The sequence below is a fragment of the Trichoplusia ni genome, chromosome 6, assembly GCF_003590095.1.
Source record: "Trichoplusia ni isolate ovarian cell line Hi5 chromosome 6, tn1, whole genome shotgun sequence".
NCBI lineage: Eukaryota > Metazoa > Arthropoda > Insecta > Lepidoptera > Noctuidae > Trichoplusia > Trichoplusia ni.
The window spans coordinates 5,188,724-5,208,793 of NC_039483.1; the positions used below are offsets into that span (position 1 = coordinate 5,188,724).

General features: G+C 35.7%; 2 protein-coding genes across 3 annotated transcripts; one reads left to right on the top strand and one right to left on the bottom strand.

The window, feature by feature from the left end:
• Positions 1–4,160, top strand: LOC113494817 (myrosinase 1-like). 2 transcript variants are annotated; one of them, XM_026873302.1, is made up of 7 exons: positions 1–292; positions 726–882; positions 1,073–1,645; positions 1,724–1,966; positions 2,292–2,449; positions 2,995–3,236; positions 3,537–4,160. In XM_026873302.1, the coding sequence occupies exons 1-7, from the start codon at positions 281–283 to the stop codon at positions 3,682–3,684; spliced, it is 1,533 nt and encodes a 510-aa protein (XP_026729103.1). In that variant the 5' UTR covers positions 1–280; the 3' UTR covers positions 3,685–4,160. The 2 variants fall into 2 exon arrangements, with proteins under 2 accessions (XP_026729103.1, XP_026729102.1); XM_026873301.1 differs by lacking the exon at positions 1–292 and adding an exon at positions 539–622.
• Positions 4,161–4,730: 570 nt separating this feature from the next.
• Positions 4,731–17,240, bottom strand: LOC113494818 (serine/threonine-protein kinase pelle). The gene is made up of 10 exons (XM_026873303.1): positions 17,032–17,240; positions 16,332–16,563; positions 15,909–15,988; positions 9,802–9,885; positions 8,332–8,491; positions 7,546–7,683; positions 7,014–7,140; positions 6,340–6,504; positions 5,664–5,857; positions 4,731–5,114 (listed from the first exon to the last, which is right to left on the bottom strand). The coding sequence occupies exons 1-10, from the start codon at positions 17,149–17,151 to the stop codon at positions 4,936–4,938; spliced, it is 1,479 nt and encodes a 492-aa protein (XP_026729104.1). The 5' UTR covers positions 17,152–17,240; the 3' UTR covers positions 4,731–4,935.
• Between the last annotated feature and the right edge of the window lie 2,830 nt (positions 17,241–20,070).

A 20,070-nucleotide genomic window follows, 5' to 3' on the forward strand; every position in this document is an offset into this window, starting at 1 on the left:
GGTGACTCATAAGAACGGACATCAAATCGGACGATATAGTTAACTACTCAGCTTATATAATAAAATCTACGAACTAAATGTCAAGCTACCCACACATAACATTATTCGATTACGTCATACCTACAAACAACTTAAAATATCAATATACTAAATATGTTTTCGTATTCATAGAGTATTCTTATCAATAGTGGTTGTATTACATAATGTTTGAGAAGTAGAGAGCTTTTAAATCTCCGAACGTTTCTTTTCCGTTTCCGCAACTGGCTTAAAGGAAGATATAATGTTGTTACATGTAAGTAATCGAAAAAAAATCGTATCGTTCCTTTGAACGTCTGATAGCAGTGAATTTTTTTTTTCAAATAAAATGATAAACAAGGGCTTATGCCCCACCGGCATAGTTACAAGAGCAGAAACTGCGCACGTTAATTTAATCAAGAAATCATAACAATGTTATGTAATAAGAAGTAATTATGCCGTTTGTAATCAAGAAACAAATTATTACATCACTATCTAATCTCTGCTATCAGTTCCTAAATAAATATATTAAATTGTCACACCATCGTAGTAGCTTTGTGGCATCGGTTTCAATAGACTTTTGAACTGTTTATTCATGTATTTTCTAGTACGTGCCTAGTATTATTTGCTTCAAAAGCAACGTACTAGTTAATTAATTTCCTACTTTTATATAATTACATAAATAAGTGAACCCGAGTGTACATTTTTAGGTGAATCCGTTTGTTCTGCTCGCCACCAGCTCATTCTTCTTGGGAACTTCGCACACTGAGGAGGTGCAGCAAGCGAAAATGCGAAAAATACCGGAAGGGTTAAAGTTGGGAGTGGCTACAGCGGCTTTCCAAATCGAAGGCGGTTGGAATGCCTCGGGTTTGTAATACATAATTATATCAAATATTTAAATAAGAATTTTTCTTATAGGCTAATGTTAATAATTTAAATAACGATTATAGCTTGTTATAGAAATATTATAGAACTTAAGCAACTAAAGTTTTGGTACCTACCAATTCCAATATTTATTATAGGTGGCCGTTATATGTACCTTTTCTTAAATTTTCAGATAAGGCTCCGAGTATTTGGGATAACTATTGCCATATCCCCGGAAAAGTATCAGATGGAACAGATGGGAACGACACGTGCAAGTCCTACGAGTTCTACCAACGAGACATAAAAATGTTGAAATTCTTAGGGGTCGACTTCTACAGATTTTCCATATCGTGGCCAAGAGTTTTGCCAAACGGATTTGCCAACAAAATCAGCAAAGACGGAATTGGTTACTACAATAAGTTAGTTGACGAATTGTTAGCCAATGGTATTGAACCCGTTGTCACCATTTACCATTGGGACTTACCTCAGAACTTACAAGATTTAGGAGGTTGGGCCAACCCTCTCATAGCTGAATGGTTTGAAGATTTCGCCCGAGTTTTATACACCGCTTTGGGCGATCGTGTCAAGACTTGGATAACTTTAAATGAACCAAAGCAACTTGGTATATATGGATATGGAACAGAAAGATTCGCTCCTAACATTTGTTCCGCGGGTTTAGGTGAATATATGGTGGTGAAGAATATGCTGCTAGCTCATGCTAGAGCCTGGCATGTGTATGATAAGGAATTCAGGGACACTCAAAAGGGTAAGTACAAACCTCACTTAAAATGTTAGACGCAATCCAAATTTATAATGAGTTTTCAAATTGAGTGATTGCTTTCAGGCATATGTGGTATCACAATTGCATCAGATTTCCGCGAAGGTTTAACAGATTCTCCAGCTGATGTGGAGGTCGGTAAATTGGCTTTAGACTTTGAGATTGGCTTATACAGTCACCCGATATTCTCAAAGACTGGTGGTTTCCCTGAGAGAGTAGTGAAGCGCATCGCAGAAAAGAGTGCTGAGCAAGGATACCCTAGAAGCCGATTACCGGAGTTGACAAAGGCAGAAATTGATTTAATAAAAGGTACAGTTTTATACATGACTTGCTCTTTGAGTCACTGTGAGTTGCTTTCATGCCATTTCGCTTAGTAACTCTGATATGTTGAAACATTTTTGCTGTATACTATTTCGTTAACGTGAAATAATAGGTATCTGAGTTGTGGATGTCAGGCAGGCAAACGCTTCATATAAAATCAGGTGCTCAGGCATATTTCTGGGACCAGTTGTTAACCCTAACATGGCCCGGCAAATAGACTGCGGGAGTAAAATATTATTAGAAGTACAGCTAGATAGCCGAGTTAAGTAAGTAATACATTCACACAGTTCTGTATTTGATATTTCGTTTTCAGGTACTAGTGATTTTTACGGCTTCAATCACTATTCCTCTAAATTCTTCACGACTGAAACTTACAAGCGAGGGATGTTCCCGATACCTTCCTATAGTGACGACATTGGTGCGGTTGGCACGTACGGCGGCTATGTCGAGGCTCCCGTTATTCATACAACTGTAAGTCGAGGCATTGTATTTTTTTCTCACAATTAATTACCTCTTTGTTGCTGTTTCATAAAGCAGTCATCAAATCTGTTCATTGAAGCTAAGGCAGGGCCATTCAGAGATTACAGATTACTTTTCTGATCATAGCTGGCTCACCGTGGTTTTGAAGAACTAAAAAGAGTAAAATTATCGGCTGGCTTCCATGCCCTCGCAGAACAAGTGTTTGTTTGATCCTTGTCAAATGCTTGTCCTGTGTGTCTTAGTGCTTGTGACATATTTGTGATATCCTTGCGTCCTTGGGATTAAATTCATTAGAGCGAGAGTCGAATGTTTTTTTTAAGAAATGGACATAAACTATTAACTTTAGGTGTACCTTCAGGTGGACATTTGAAACATCGCTTAGCCAAGTACCGCTATTCATTGTATGGAATATTTCTATTTTCTGTAATTGATTGATAGATACTATATTATTTGAACAAAAGTAGGGATAACAAAGCAAGTTCTCGCTGGTTTTATGACGTATAATGTAAGTGTAAAACCTTAACCTCATATTACAGAAAATACCCGACGGCATTCGAAAAGCTCTCAACTGGGTGAAGGACGAATACGACAACCCAGAGGTCTTTATAACTGAGAATGGGTACGGGACCTTCGGCGGGAATAACGATGTCGAACGAATTGAGTATTACAAGGAGTATTTAAATGCAGTTTTGGATGCTATTGAATTGGACGGGTGTAGAGTTCGCACTTACACCGCTTGGAGTCTCATGGATAACATGGAATGGAGCTCGGGGATCAGGTATACTTATTTTGTTTTATTTTGATATTAGTTATAGCTAAATCCTCCCACTGCTAGGCATAGGCCTCCCCTTTCTCGTGCCAATTTCTACGGTCCTGTGCTAGCCTCATCCAGACTCGACCCAAAACCACTCTCGCTCCCCGACGACCGACGCTTCTTTTGCCTTGGCCACCATTCTGTCACCGACTTATTCCACCTGCCGTAAATGAGTATAAGAACATAAAATCGGGATAAATCTATCCTATAAATTAATCCAGGTTATAAACTGTCTAAATCTTTAAAATTTACATTTAATTACAGTGCCAAATTCGGTCTTTTCGATGTTGATTTCAATGATGATCGAAGGACCAGAAGACCACGAGCCTCGGCCTTCTGGTACAAGGATGTTATAGCAAAGAGGACGTTAGATCTCGAAGCGAAACCACACGCAGAAGAAATCTCGTTCTAGTCAGGAGGCGGAATAAAAAAGTTTTCATGCAAAAATACACAATTTATTATAAATTGCTAACAAATATTAAAGTATGTACTTATATCAAATGAAAATTTCTTACTCAATGTGAAAAAGAAGAAAAATTCATTTGTTTGTCTATGTCAGTAGTACAACATTGGAAAGTCAACTTTACCACGTTGATATAAAAGTCATTTGGAATTGTTACTGTATTTGTAATACTACTACAAAACTCTATATTAAAAGTTATTCAGTTTTAAAATGCCCTTATTTACATTATTTCAGTCATTTTATTTCGATTTTAACAATAAAATAAAAAATTCGTCAAATATTCTTCTTATTATAACCTTAAAATTATTTATAAATATTAGTATACTTAACTTAACTATTGTTGAGAAATGTCTCCGGCTAAGAAAAGGCTTTGTTTTAACCTAGATGACGTCATAGTCTAAAATTAAACGTTGATAATTACTCTATAGATTGTTTTTCCTATCAGAAATAGTACCTCATCGTTTATGACAGAATTATAAAACATACAACAACAAATATTCTTTAACAATAGATACATTGAATAACCATTAATAAATTTGAAATTAAGTTGTCACTAACTTGATTTTTTTTGTTATTAAACATATATTGATTACACTTTTGAACAATTTATATAAGAATTTATAGAAACGACGTAATTTTAATATAGGTCTGTTTCTTAAACCCAATATTTATCAATTTAAAATATTTACACAAATAAAAGCGACACAAAAACTTATTTATATTACATAAGGCACTTACATACATTGTGACATGGTTTAACCTTTAAACTATTTTAACAATCAATCCAATATTAAAATCAAAAATTTTGACGTCACAATTATTTACTTTGAAATGCATTAGTACCAAAGAATAGTAAATTAATGGAAGACTTGTACTTCAGTAAGCATATCAACATTACACATTAATGTACTAGAACAAAGTTATTTAATTTTGTATAAATTTATACATTTTTAGTATATTTTGTAACATACACAACAACTAACTAATTCAAGTTTATTTTTCGAGTGATATAAAATGTTTTTCTGGCCGTTAGCTCAAAATGTTGACATTAATTAATGTAGTTTGATTATTAGGCGAAAAATCTGAGGGTCTTCTAACACCTTAAATAATATTTTTGCAGTCAAATCACGCTTTGCAATACAACTGCAATCATATTACTTTTAAATAGTACTAACACTCCATTCGTTGTTTAATCTGTGTCTACATCATGAAATTCTTCCCCGGTACATTAATTTCGTCTAGTTTCTTGTATACCTCCAACATGGTGGGTCGCTCGTGCCTCTGGAACTTGGTGCAGTGCAGTCCTATACCGACGAATGTTCGACACATGGCTGGGTACGAGTGGGCTGTGCCGCGGAGGACTGGGTCTTCTAATGATGCTGTAACGAATTAAAAGGTGTAAACAATTATTTCTTAAAGTTGCTTTGATTTGGAAATTATTTTTGAATAGACTTTAAAAAGAAGAACGTTTCAATTCAATCTATATAATAATATATTTTTGTTTGTCATCTCAACTTTGATCTGAATTAACAGATTTTACCCATAGCTTCAATTTAAAGTCGTTGTACGTTTTTTGTTCTTAAAAAGAATGTATTAATAAATTCATAGAATATTCTTTACTGCACACATCAGCGCATCATTTAATGAAGAAGGATAGACTTTATACAGAGGTCATTAAGCTGACATTCATGCTACTAGACCGCGTTGGAATAAACATACTTATGTATTTCTAACTAAATACATACCAAAAATATAATCATGCTCATCACACAAACATTTATCTTGGGTGGATATCGAACCGACGACTTACGATATAGCAATTAGGGCCAATAACCATTAGACCAACAGGCAAGCCAAAGTCGCGCTCAGTGGGTTTGGCTTGGTGGCCTCAACCACCCGGCTTTCCGTGCAGTCTACTCAGTACTCACCCATATCGATGGCCAGTCTATTCTGATGGTGTATATAAGCGCTGAGCAGCGGCTCGGGCCGGGCGCGGTCTATAGCCACGAGCGCTGTGGCCATCTCCACCATGACCACGCCGTAGCTGTACACGTCCACGGCGGGCGACAGGCAACGGGAGCGGAGGTACTCGTCAGGGAGGTATGGCTTGGTTCCGTATACTCTGGAAATGTAAAGGACAGTTCGGTTAGTACAGTTTTTAGGGTCCCGTACTTAAAAATATTGAAGCGATAGCGTATTGCTGAAAATGGCTGTCCGCCTTTACGTCTCATCTCATAAACCGTGATTGAGATACAGTAACAGAACAGGAACATTATTTATTTAAACTTTTGAGTAGAATTGTGGTACATAAGGCGGACTTAATGCCGCAAGGCATCATCTATCAGTCAAACTATGGGTCAAATGAAAAAGCAGTTTAGTACAAATATGTCTTTTTAATAGTTCAGCAGATTTATACTATTCCAATAAAGCAAAAATACGAAAAATGCTAATAAAAAATCAATAGATTTTTTTTGTTCCCAGTCATAAACCTATTACGCAAAATTGACATTTATTGCTAATAAATACAAAAAAACACAATGAAAAAATCAACCCTCAGATGGTACTCGAACTGGCTATACTAAAATTAACTTCTGAAATACATACCGTGACACTTTAACATGCGTTCGGTCCTCGCCGTAGGGGCCTTTCCTCGCGAGCCCAAAGTCTCCGATCTTGGGCATGAGGCAGGTATCCAACAGAATGTTCGCCGGCTTTATATCGCCGTGAATCAACGGCGTTCCTGCCATATTGTGAAGGAATTGTAGACCTCTGAAATATAAGGGAACGTTATTAGAATATTTCATGCATATATAGGCATGTAGGTTAGATCCTAACGCTGGCAAAGTACTAACGTGACTTTTCCAAAGTGACTGCACAGATGGCCGACTGTTTAGAAAAGCGGTTGTGTGATCGTGACTACTGGTCCTGTGTCTGCGTGAATTTGTGTATGTGATTTGAATGTTTGTGAAACTACCGCGATATAGGGGCTAAATGCTTTATGCAGTTGTTTAATTCATATATGCTTGTTCAATTAAGTTTGCAGCGGACTCAATTCATTAAATATATTAGAAAAAAAGCATACCCCTTAAACTTTCTACTGTAATCTTCCCTTTAACTTGCAGTAGGACAGTTTAGGCTCAAAAGCTTTTTGAACGTAAATGAGCGACATTTATGGGTCGCAACACCGATTTATTTTATCTCAAACACAAAACTAAACTTTAACACGTTTCATTTAAGGCACAAAATGAACTGGCAAGTAATTACACGGTAACACTGACCTAGCAACGCCATGGGCAATAAGGTACCGCTGCGACCACGTTAGCGGAGGATGGTGTGTCTTCACCCTTAGCCGCTGCTCCAATGACCCGCCTGACATCAGCTGGTACACCAAACATGCTTCGGGACCTGCAATATATCGATTCATATTTGTTATTACAAGATAGGCGGTGATAGTTTACATTGCATTGAATATTAATTATATATTTATAACAAGAATATCCCTACTTTGCTATGAACGATCCATATTTGACTAAAGACATCGAATTAGTAGTAGTAGTATTAGTAGGTTAAGCTACACTCGATATTGGGGATGGGATGTCTATGTCATAACGACGAATTCAATATTTGTGTTGCGGGGACTTCCAAAAACATTCAAATCGCACCAGGACACACAGACTCAGAACAAGCATTAGTGGATCACAGAAAAGCTTGTAGTACGCGGGGATCGAACCCGCGATACGTCACACACAGCGGGTATGGCGTGGTGACCTCAACCACTCGACTAAAAGTACATATTGTAATATATCTTACCTCCTAGCGAGTATCCGTAGAGCGGCAGTATATTGTCATGTCTGTATTGATTGAGACACATCTCTCTGATCAGTTCCTTGTTCCTGTCATTATTGTCTCGTAAACGCTTCACCGCTACCGGCAGATGTTTCCATTCACCTGTAAAGCAGTAAAATGGACCTTATTGAATATAAAATAAAAATTGTTTTGCTACGAAAAATATTAAAAAAGACAAAAACAAATGTTTTTCTAATACAGAACTGTAATCATTTTATAAAAGATATATTTCAATAATTATGTATATAATAATACTAGCTGACCCAGCAAACATTGTTTTGCCGAATATTTTTTTTTTCTAGTGGTATGTCTTTTTAATGCCACATTATAAAAACAAAAAAAAATCCTCCAAAAACCAATTTTTTTTTTTTAGTTTGAGCATTTCTCAGACCTACTGAATACGCATATAAAATTTGGTAAAAATCGGTTAAGCCGTTTCGGAGGAGTACGGTAACTAACATCGTGACACGGGAATTTTATATATTAGAAGATAGAAGAAGATTCCACAACTTAAACACATCGCTAAGCAAACCTTGTATCATGAGTACTAGACAACTGATAAATATACATGGAATAGCATCAAGTATAATAGAATAGGCTATAACTTTCTTGGTGAAAGTTTCTTGGAAAAAAATGTATCTTGGATTGCAATGCACTGCTTTTTAGATCATAATTCATATTTAGTGTTGTTTATTAAAGAAAAGGTGTTATTTAGTTTTGAAAAAAAATACCTATAACAATGACACAAACCTTTGAAGACCTGCCCGAAGCCGCCCCTCCCCAACAGGTTCCTGTCAGCCCAGTTGTCAGTAGCCTCTCTCAGCTCATCATAACTCATGCGCGGTATCGCTGACACATTCCTCATGATCTCATCATCTTCATTGCCTTTGTCGCCGTGTGTTGATGATGACTGAGAAGTCGAGAATACCACGTAAATAATTTATAGATTAAAAAAATCCCCACGTCTTTACTAAATAGCCACGTTTTTAAATGTCAAATTTGGCATTTTTATAGATGTAAATTGCATTATCCTCGGGTTTGAAGCTACTCTGAAAATTTCAGCCTGCTAGCTTATCGGGAAGTGCCTCAAAATTGAGTTGCAACAATCCAACCGGAACGCCAAACAAAAAAGAAAAGCGAGTGTATAAAAACGTGGGAAAATAGGTTTTAATGCTATAACCCGTCTATGTAGAAGAAGGATTTAAGGAAGATAAATTTAAAAATAAATACCCTAATAACTTTTAAATGACTGGACCGATTTTATCAAACATGGCTAAGTGCACTCTCCGGAATTTAGTTATATTACAAAACAACCTAAATTGTAATCGCTCAATCCGTTCGGGAGCTATGATACCACACATCACAAACTCATAACGCCCCTCTTTTCGCGTCGGGGGTCTTTACCCTAAACATTTTTACTTTTATGAATGGTTACCATCTCCCATAGCCGATGTGATCAGAATAGTGTGAGTATAGTGAATCACTATGACCTGTATGCATAGTGGCTTACAGTTCTTATGCATGTATTCAGTTCCTAGAAGTACAGCGTAACTGGTACGTGTGGCGATATTCCAAGAAATTGTTGGTCATGTCAATATGATTACACGAGCATTGTTTTTCCGCAACGAAAATCGTAGAGTATATCGTATTTACCGTTTGATATTTATTGGATTAACTAAACTTAGGGTGTTTTGCTGTATAAATGACTGTCGAAGTTGATCCCTGACAGGAAAGGGCACAAACAAAACTCTTTTGGACATATTAATTTAGTAATAAAGATGTAGACATTTTCAGCACCATTATCATATTGGCTTTACCTGAATTATTTTTGTACGCATTTTGTGGCATATCATGTATCATAGCTCCCGAACTGATTGAGCGATTTCAATTTAGTTTGTTTTGTATTAAAGGTGAATTATGCGCATGTGTTGTTAGACACGTATGTTGAAAGTTGGTTGAGTTGTGGGGGGAGAGTGGGGAAAAATAACTAAAAAGAAAAAGTGTTATGTTAGACAAACATCAGGCTGAGGCTGAGAAATAATATAATTTCAGTTGTGGAAAAGAGGTGCCAATAGGAGACCGCGGTAAGCAGTAGAGACGCGATGCTACTTGACTTATAGTCAGTTAACCTATCAAAATGTTTTATTTAATGCCTAAAAAACCTGTATGAATCATTTTCGAAACAAAAGTATTAGAATTTGACCGCAAAGGTTGGCATACCTTACTAATATCCGTGCTTGTCTCGTAGTTGGGTGACGGCGAATTATTGTCCTGGATACCACTAGACGCGGGAAGGTGGGCGCCCTGAAAAACAAAAGAATTAATGTATTATACCGGAACAAATGTTTGTATAAAGATTCAAGCAATTAAGATTTTAGCGCCGATAGCCGACTGGTTGAGGACTCTCCGCCAAAACCACTGAGTGTGACGTGTCGCGGGTTCGATATCCGTGTAGGACAAGCATTAATACATAAAATTCCTAGTCCTATACTCGTCACATTGCAAGCATTGATCATAAGCATGGTGACCCTTGTCACACACTTATCTCGGCACACTAGTATTGAATGATTTACACTTTAATTATCTAACTAATATCTAATCATAAATTATCAATATTTAAAAATAATCCATATCAAACAATCGTTGACTTGCAATCAGTAACTCGTTTTGTGACACCTTCTGATTTGTCAATAACGGTTTACTCTCACGTATTTCTTGAGATTATCCGACTAGTTTCGGACTAAACCCGAGTAGATTATCATGAGCTGACGCGGCGGACTCGCAAATCAAACTGAACTAGTCAGACATAACAATTAATACGCGAAATTAAATCATATTTCAACGACTATGAATACGCCCCGAAAGTTAGTGTAATAGGTAATGCAATATTCTATACTAGCTGTTGCCCGCGACTTTGTCCCCGTGGATAGAAGATATAAGTTATGATTTATACCTGCCCTGTTATTTTCACAATTTCGATTGTATCTTAGCTCCTATTAGTCGCAGCGTGATGTTTTATAGCCTAAAGCCTTCCTCGATGAATGGTTTATTCAACACAAAAATAATTTTTCAATTTGCACCAGCAGTTCCTGAGATTAGCGCGTTCAAACAAACAAACTCTTCAGCTTTATATATTAAGCATAGAGTATAGATATATAGATTATGTTTACCCCGTACCAATAAAACTAAAATACATTATTGTTAATGTTTTTTAAGTTAAAGTTTGTTTGCGTTGAGTTAAATATTAAACATTTGGCCCAATTATGTTGTAGACTACCGCGGTTTTACCAGCATAATTTAGGTACGTTCCTACGGGACTACAGGGAAAAAAAACCTATACTCGTATTACGGCCTGACAATGAAGCTTTGCATTGGTACAAGGATTATAAAAATCGGAGCAGCAGATCAGGTGTAAAAGCGTAACAAACTAATTCAAATTCACATTTGTGATATTATTTCGGATTAAAATACACATTTACAACATATCGGATGATAACTTAAAATAAATAATGTGTGAGGTTATCATAAAATGTTATTAACTGTTTGGGAAATCTTGTAGTTGTGATTTTATTATCATTATTTCGTTTAGATAAATATTCTTATTTGTTTTCGTATCCGTATACAAAATAACGCCCTTGTATCCAAATCAAATGTAGGAAATAAATTTTTGGTATGTCTTTCTTACATAACTAGCTCGTGGGTGCGGCTTCACCCGCGTGGATGTATTTTCAAACGTTTTTATACACTCACTTTCTTGATTGTTTGTTTGTCGTTCCGGTTAGACTTTTGAAACTCAATTTTGAGGCACTTCCCAATAAGCTATCATTTTCAGGGTAGCTTTACACCCGATAACAACGCAACGTACAACTAGGCTGGACCGGTTTCGATAAAATTTGAATGGAGTGACATTTTAGTGGAGTGACGTAGGTATTTAGGTTTTTAAATCTATTAATTTCTTCTATGCACACAAAACAGCTATAAATATTTCATAAAGCTTTTCCTCTTAATAAACCATATTGTTCGTTAATGGAATCCACACTAAACAGATAAATATATTTACGGGGAATCGAACAAACGTCACGCGTCACTCCGTAACGTAACATCGAGGGATGAGTCACTGAACCGATACGTACATTCGCATACATAACAAGATTATAAATTATAATGCAGTAAAACAACTCTCTTAATAGCTTAGCCAATGCTAATAGAAACAGGAAAACACAACAAAATCTTATAAAAGTAATAGATAGCTTTTAGTAAGTGGAATAACTAAAAAATAAAGATAAATGGACGAGTTGAACCAAGCCGCGTCAGCTCATGATTAAGGATTCCGGTTGGTTCCGAAACTATTCGGGCAATACAGATAAATAAGCGTGAGTAAACCGGTGCATCATTTAATAATTAATCATTCTCATGATAGTTACTATCAAAACAAAAGCATTTCTAAATTCGAATGTGAAGTAGTCGTTTAAGAAGTAAACAATCAAACGTAGGACAAACATTTGTGTGATCCACGAATGCATGTCCTGAGTCTGGGTGTGCAATGTGTGCATGTGACATGAATGTTCGTGAAACCCTGCCACACAAGAATTAAATTCTTTAATGTGGGAGTAGTTTAGAAAAAAACAATGGGTATTAAATTCTAGTAATTGATGTTTGGCTCGGACTGGAAGGACGGAAGGCGGAGGACCGGGTGATGTAGCACAACTTGTGAGAGGCGTATGTGAGTGTCCAGCAGTGGACATTGACCGGCTAAATTGAAACGAAGTTCATTCAGAATGCTGGAGAGTTTGTTGCTCTGTTTCTTCTCTCACAGAAAAAGCACTTAGGAAGCGGTGAAGGGTGGGCGAAACGGGGTGCTCTCCAATGTAATCTGACCTTTAAAAAGTGCTAAAAAACATTGAATTACAACTGAAAATTAATTCAATACGAAGTTATTCAACTTAACACGTGGATGCATTTAAATCGACTATAGATATAAAACAACGCAAGTTACTCGTAATATCTTCATAATAATAAAGCCCGTATGACTTGGTCCTAAGATTCATTTTACATTGAGAACTTGCCACAACCTGCGGTTTACACAAATCATACAATTGTGTGATTGATGAGTCATTACCGACGTGTTTTGGGAGCGACCTTAAGTATTTTTGGCAACCCTATTAGCTTTCTTCATGACTGGTTTGCAATTTTTACCGTAAGAAACTTAAAACCAGTGTTCTGACCGACTTTCGGTAAAGTTGGTCCTCAAGTTTGGTCTAGTATATGATGTGGTTTGAGATGCAGGGATAGACATTCAGAAAAAAATAGGTTTCGACCGACGAGCTGTATATGACACTTATATGAATAAAAAACCCTGTCCGATCATTGTAAGGCGTAGAAGTGACTTGCTAGTTGTGCTAAAAAAATATTGAAACATATCTAGGTTTTCATATAAAATGAAAATATATTTCTTTAGCATAGCTTTAATGACACATATTACCCTGACTTTTTGGAGATTTCCCTAAACCTACACAAATGTTAAGTAACTCTAAAGTAAAACATTTAAAGTTTTGTTGTAGTATTGTTATATCTGTATCTTTCATTTCGATGCGAGCGTTTGGACTCCTTTAAAATGTAATTTTAATGCTTTTGCACTCTACTCTTGCCTCAATATCTCGGTTTGGTAACCTTTAATTTTAGGTTTCTGCAAGTTCAACGACCGTTACATGACACATAAAAAGTATTTATGCATTCTCATTCACATACGTTTAGCGACCGGGAGATTCCCAGATATTATAATAAACCCGCGGGGTTTTCCTCACACCAAAAAAATCTGCAATCTGATTCTGAATGCAGTAAATTTAAAATCCTACTAATATATATACGCAAAAGTTTATCTGATTTCATGCAAAAACCACTTAACGGATTTGGACGAAACTTGGTACACAGAATTAAGTTTAAGAGTTTATAATCAGGGCCCCGATTCTGATATTTTACAATGGCCGATGAATGAATGGCAATTGGATTAAGTTTTAAAATATTCCTATTCTCCTAAGCATTTTGCCAATACAATAATTGGAAGTCAATTGTATTGACTTTGAGTATACCGTCCTGCACTGAATTTCCAATTATTTTGTAGAAAAATGCTTAAGAAAAGACAAAAACTGTCATTGTAAGCCAAATTTCATTCATTCATAGGCCGTTGTAAATAGCAGAATTGGGGATACTGGGATCATTCTCGACTTGTAGCGGGCGGGCCAGCAGGCAACAACTAATCTATACTCTATACTAATATATAAAGCTGAAGAGTTTGTTTGTTTCTTTGAACGCGCTAATCTCAGGAACTACTGGTCCAAATTGAAAAAATATTTTTGAGTTGAATAGAACATTCATCGATTAAGGCTTTAGGCTATAAATCATCACGCTGCGACTAATAGGAGCGTAGATACAATGGAAAATGTGAAAAATCAGGGCAGGTATAAATCATAACTTATACCTTCTACCCACGGGGAGTCGCGGGCAACAGCTAGTTAACTAATAATGATTAAGTACCTTACTTTGTAACATATCCTGTGTACATTACAACACAATGTATTTAAATTATACCCACAATTATTGACGTCAAACAGGTAGCCACGTAAATAAACTTCTTATCCTATTGCAGGAAATCCGGGCGAGTTTAATAAAAGAAGAATTAAAATTTGAATAGATTTTTTATTCCACGCAATGGAGACTATAATAAATAAGAAGAAAAAGAAAGAATCTATAGAATGCCTCTGTTATATAAATAAAAAATATTACCCACGTATATTTTCTAAACATAAAAATTTACAAGGATAAGCTGCTTTAAAGTTTAGGAGAAGGGGCTAGGGCGTAACGATTTCTTAAAATTTATACCTTGTAAAGACACTTAGGAAGTTCCATTCAGAGTATTTTGATAGATTCATATTTTCGGGACATAAGAAAAAACACTTCTCCATTATTTTGCATCAATCAAAAACGATACACCGAAAAAAAAACAACATCCCCGTTGAGAATTGCGGATAAGCGACACCAAGTTTAGATTTGTATGTTGGTCGTATTGGTGCAAGCTTTTCTGAGCCGTAACGTTAAATATTATACTTTATTTTAGTACATTTTTGATTTTGCTACAACACTTTATCAGACTTATTCATCACAAGAAAAATAGCGCGCAATAAAAACACCCCTATCGTAATACTCATAGGTTTCATTTTTGGTTTATTATCTAAGGTGGACTCTACCAATAGGTTAGGAAAAAAAGGACAAAACACACTGCGCTTTGTACCACGGGAAGTCCAATAACCTACTCCGACAGATTCGCGGGAAAAAGTTCAATAAAACCTCTTTAAACAATGGTATTATTCGATATTTTCTAGGGTTCCGTACCTAAAGGATAAAAACGTAACCCTTTTACTTAGGTTCCGCGGTCTGTCGGTGTGGCAACAGGTTGTGTCTCATGAACCAAAACAGAAACTTAGGTATTTGGAATTCGCATAGGCAATTTATTTCTATTGCAGTAAAAACTTAATTAAAATCGAGATGAAACAACGAGTGGTAACATCATAAATTTGACGGATGACCAATCGTTTTTTGTCTACTTGTACGGAACTCGCATACCAGCGCATCCGAATCTCACTTGACCGTTATTGTCTAATTCGGTGCGATACAGAAGCTTGTTTAACAGGTTTATTCATTAAATATGGCATGTTTTATGGGCTTTCCGACCTTGATAAGTACCTGTTAAGGAAATCAAGAGTAATGATTACGTCATTGGAGAAATGACATTGAACTTGGATGTTCGAAGTTTAATGGCTTTGATTCCCACGTCACACGTGATAAAAAAATAGTACCATGAGATAAAATACAATGTATTCGGATCTCTTTGGCGTTAGTCAAGCCTCGAATAAGGGATATGGGTGCCCAAAGGCCCCTGGGAAAAGGATGATGATTTCAGTTTATTATTACTTTAAACTCTGTTTTTATATATTTGCACACCATGCACTGACCAGTACCAAAGAGAAAGTTAATGTATATAACTATATAATATTCACAACTTTCACACAACGCCATCTAGTTTCAAACTGAGCGAAGCTTGTATTATGAGTACTAGACAAATGACATACATACTTATTTATTTTTTATTGACTCCCGCATTAAGGTTCTAAATCCAAGACTCAGGACAAGCATTCGTGGATCACACAAATGCTTGTTTTACGCAGGGCACGTCGCGCATAGTGGGTATGGCGTCGTGACCTCAACCACTTGGCTAAATATGTAGTGAAACCTTCATGTTGAAAGTGAGCAAACTTATATATTGTACATACCTTCTCAATCAACATGACAGGCAAAGGTATGGACCCGAAGTTGCCATCGGACTTCTGAGAACTTTTCTTATATGAATTATCTGAAATAGACAGTAGAGATTGGTTTTATTGAATTCACTGACTTATATACAATAAATATAAAGTCCAAAGTTGATGTTGATAATTTCACTTGATAAATGAGTAATTTGGGACATATTTTATTTGTGTTTATTACACATGATAAGAATGAATTTTAACTTCAAGTAAATAGTTAAAAATAATAAAAAGTCAAGTGGTTGTCACTCTCTTATTGAAGTGTTAAGTTGAGACAGATTTGCCAAAAAGTAATTAAGACTGCAGAAAACTTTAGTCACTTAATTTTAGTAGGAAAAACAAAGGAAGGAACATCTATTTGCAAAGAAAGAAATTACTTTGTATATCTACCTTTAACAATTGCAGTATTCTTATCCTTAACACTGCTTGAACTTCTATGTTTACTTAATAGTTTATGGAAATCTGTGTTGACAACTGGTTTCAGGCAGTCTAGTGCTGGCATGTGCTTCATCCGGTACAATAAAATAAAAAGTTCTTCTACTCTATGGTTCAATTGCCCCCATCTTGTGAACAGCTGATTGGTTGGTGACACTGCTAGACGACGGGCTGTTTGTTCCATATCCTGCAATTATTTTTATCTAAGAATATTGTATCCAGGAATATGAGAACTTACGAAACCCATGATAATTTTAGAGGTTGGATAGATACAGGCTGATATCGATTTTTAGTATCTACTTTTATAGATAGTTTAATGGCTATTATCATAGACAGTCTAATTGTTACATTAAAGCTCCCATTATGTGATTATAAGTAACTCAAATACAGACATCCAAACAAATCAGAAACGTCACACGATTAGAAAACGACGACGAAAATTCGTATCAATGTTATTGTTACTATGACATAGAAACCCCAAATGCAACTTTAGATATATTAATACTTGTTTTAAGAATCTTTAAAACAGTCACATGACGTCAAAAACGACTTCAATGGTCGGAAAATCCAAGAAAGCCAGCAAAGAAATGTTGTGTGGCGAGGAAATACCCAAACTTTGATATTAACTACGTCAAAACATTGATGATATACTCACAGTTACGTCAAATGCTGAATATTTCATTTGATTCCCGGCTAACTCCTTCCAATAGTCTTCTATATCGAGAAGCCTGCATAACTCCTTGTTTATCTCAAACGGTAGCTCGTAAATATACATTTTTGGATAACATATAATTACGTTTTAGTACTATCGGTCAGTCACACATCTATTCCACATTGCCACTTGTTGAACACTGATGACATTTCTCGAATGAATCTGACATTAAAGACATTTGTATGTCAGCTGTCAAGTAGAAGTTTTATATTTCGTTTAAGAACACACTTAGTAACTTCAACTTGAATCATTTTGTTATAATGTACATGAGTTAATTGATTAATAAGAAGGAAATAAGCTTGGATATAATTTCTATACTTTTTTATTTCGAGCCGTTTTTTTTTTTTAGAAAAGTGTATTGATAAGTCGTTACTAATGAGAAACATTTTTATTTGAGACGTTTTGAGAAACACGTTTCGGTCAGCCTTCAATATTAATTAAATACGTGTTCATGATATATTTAAGGTATACAATTCATCAGATTAGCGACGATACATCATATTTTTAAAGTTACTTTCACAGCTAAATTAGTGAAAGCCAGTATCAAAAGTTTAGTTAATGTAAAAACATTTTCATCGCCAACTTATAGGCAATAAATATTAATAAAAACAGCAATGCTCTGGATAGTCAATCGCTAATATATATTCAATGATATTTATGTTACTTGGGTAGTAATTCATATCTAGTTGCGGTCGCTCAGTGAAACCGCGTAACGCTAGAAGTAGCCATGTGCTAATTCGTTGCACCTACTTAGATTATTATAATGGTAACGATACAGGCTCTTGTTATAAAATGATCTGTAGAAACCTACGTAGTAGTAGGTAAGTCAGACAAGGGTAAGTTACAAAAACAGAAAAGATTCCAAGTCTCAACTTATCCAAACTTAGTTGCTAATAGCATTTACTGCATAAAAGATGAAAAGGTAAGGCCGGTAGGTAATAAGGTCGTTATTTGTGCACTACACGGTACAGAGTAGTGACTGACAGTGATAACATTGGATCGCTACATGATCTTCGTTTGAACCGATGATACTTTTTCAGGACCAAATAAAAATCAAACCGGATACAGGAGTAAACCTGCTGCAAGAATTCTTGAAGGGAACCAGAGTACTGTAGTAGGTACATCATCATTATTATCACGTCTTGGTCCACTAATGGGCATATGTCTCTCCCATGACAGACAACTAAGCTCTAACTTAAGCTCTCGTCCTCCAATTCCTGTCTGCTGCCTTACGTACCTACGTACCTTTATATGCCGATATCAAACAATAATAAATTAGAAACTATTGTATGAAGTTACATTTGTAATATCGATACTTAAGTGAACCTTGTTGGGAAGGGGGGCAGGTTATGCGTAAACATAGTGAAATATTTGTACAAATGTATTCTGCATAGTAATGACCAACTGATGGGGTTGAAGCCAGAAGGTTAATTCGCCTTCAGGTTTTTTCATCTTGAACGTTGCTTAGGTATGTATTTTTTTGTGCTTTGGGACTATTCTATGTGTGACGCTGAAAATTAATATCAGAGAAGTAAGACTAAAGACATTGAGGTTTCCATATAAATAGGCTAAAGAAAAACGTTGCTAAACCTCGATGTGTAGGTATTTTCGTTTGTGTTGTCATAGCGGGAACAGAAATACACCGTCTGTAAAAATGTCAACTTTCCAAGTATCGTGGTTCATGAGTTACGATTTGGTGACGCAAGGACAGACAGCGGATTCTTAGTAGAAGTATTTTCCGATGTATAGCTGCAAAAAAAGCACCAAGTATCTCGTACTAGAACACGGCTAAGAAACAAACGTTAGTTCGAAGTGAATTTTCTGTTTATTTTTTTTTCTTACGACATTTGTTAGTATTACGAAATGAATTATTTGTGTTTTCACTAATGAGTGACCCAAAAATACCGACTTTTTTGACAAATTATTTGTTTGATTGCATTATGTGGAAAATGGTTTTCGCAATGGAGGTTGAAAAGAAACGGAAGCCTGGAAAGGTGATGGATGTTTAGGGGAGATCTCTGGAGAGACAAATAAACAGAGCTTAAATCGCTAAGGAATAATTAAAACAATGTAGTATGCAATGATCCTTACATATTATAAAACAAAGTCCCTCGCCGCGTCTGTCTGTCTGTCTGTTCGCGATAAACTAGAAAAGTACTGAACGGATTTTTATGCGGTTTTCAACGATAGATAGAGCAATTCTTGAGGAAGGTTTTAGTGTATAATAAGTTTAGGTTTTGTGTAAACTGACGATATTACAGCGATATTAGTTAAACATGTCGGAAAAAATTAAGCCATTCGAGAGCTTTCATCGAGAAGGCTGCCAAAACCTTTCGAGTTACAACAAAACAATGTATGGCAAGTTTGTACCTCTTTAATAGATCTACAAAAAAGTCCGCGGTGGTATATGTCTATCTTCCAAGGATAACCCACAATAACCATTTTTATGTGTTTTCTTAATACAGTAAAATTATTGGTTACTTACGAACCTCTTTTTAACAATACAGTAGTAATCCTTATCCAAATAAATAATTTAGATATATTATGCATGTAATATAGAACAAATTGCCTTTTACACTACGCCAAAAACGTAAATAGGTAATGAGTTATCGTAATATTAAAATCTCCGCGCGAGAAATTAAAAATCGATGAAACGTAGCGAAGATATCGTTGGCATCTATATACTAATTGTACTATATATATTAATTACTATGTATGTACTATGTATATACTAATTGTTTGTTTGATTGTTTGTTTGAACGCGCTAATCTCAGAAACTACTGGTTCAAATTGAAAAAATATTTTTGTGTTGAATATACCATTAATCGAGGGAGGTTTAAGGCTATATGTATATCATCACGCTGCGACAAATAGGAGCGAAGAAAAAGTCATAACTTATATCTTCTAACCACGCAGACGAAGTCGCGGGCAACAGCTAGTCTTAACTATTACTAAAATATTAACCATGAAATCTGATGTAAG

Excerpts from the sequence above, each read along its gene's own strand:
- LOC113494817 (XM_026873302.1), top strand. Across the intron at positions 883-1,072 it reads AGGCGGTTGGAATGCCTCGG|ATAAGGCTCCGAGTATTTGG; the intron begins GTTTGTAATACA and ends TTAAATTTTCAG. Across the intron at positions 2,450-2,994 it reads CTCCCGTTATTCATACAACT|AAAATACCCGACGGCATTCG; the intron begins GTAAGTCGAGGC and ends CTCATATTACAG.
- LOC113494818 (XM_026873303.1), bottom strand. The coding sequence starts at position 17,151 with ATGTATATTTACGAGCTACCGTTTGAGATAAACAAGGAGTTATGCAGG. Across the intron at positions 8,492-9,801 it reads CAAGCACGGATATTAGTAAG|TCATCATCAACACACGGCGA; the intron begins GTATGCCAACCT and ends TCGACTTCTCAG. Across the intron at positions 5,115-5,663 it reads TAGACTGGCCATCGATATGG|CATCATTAGAAGACCCAGTC; the intron begins GTGAGTACTGAG and ends AATTCGTTACAG.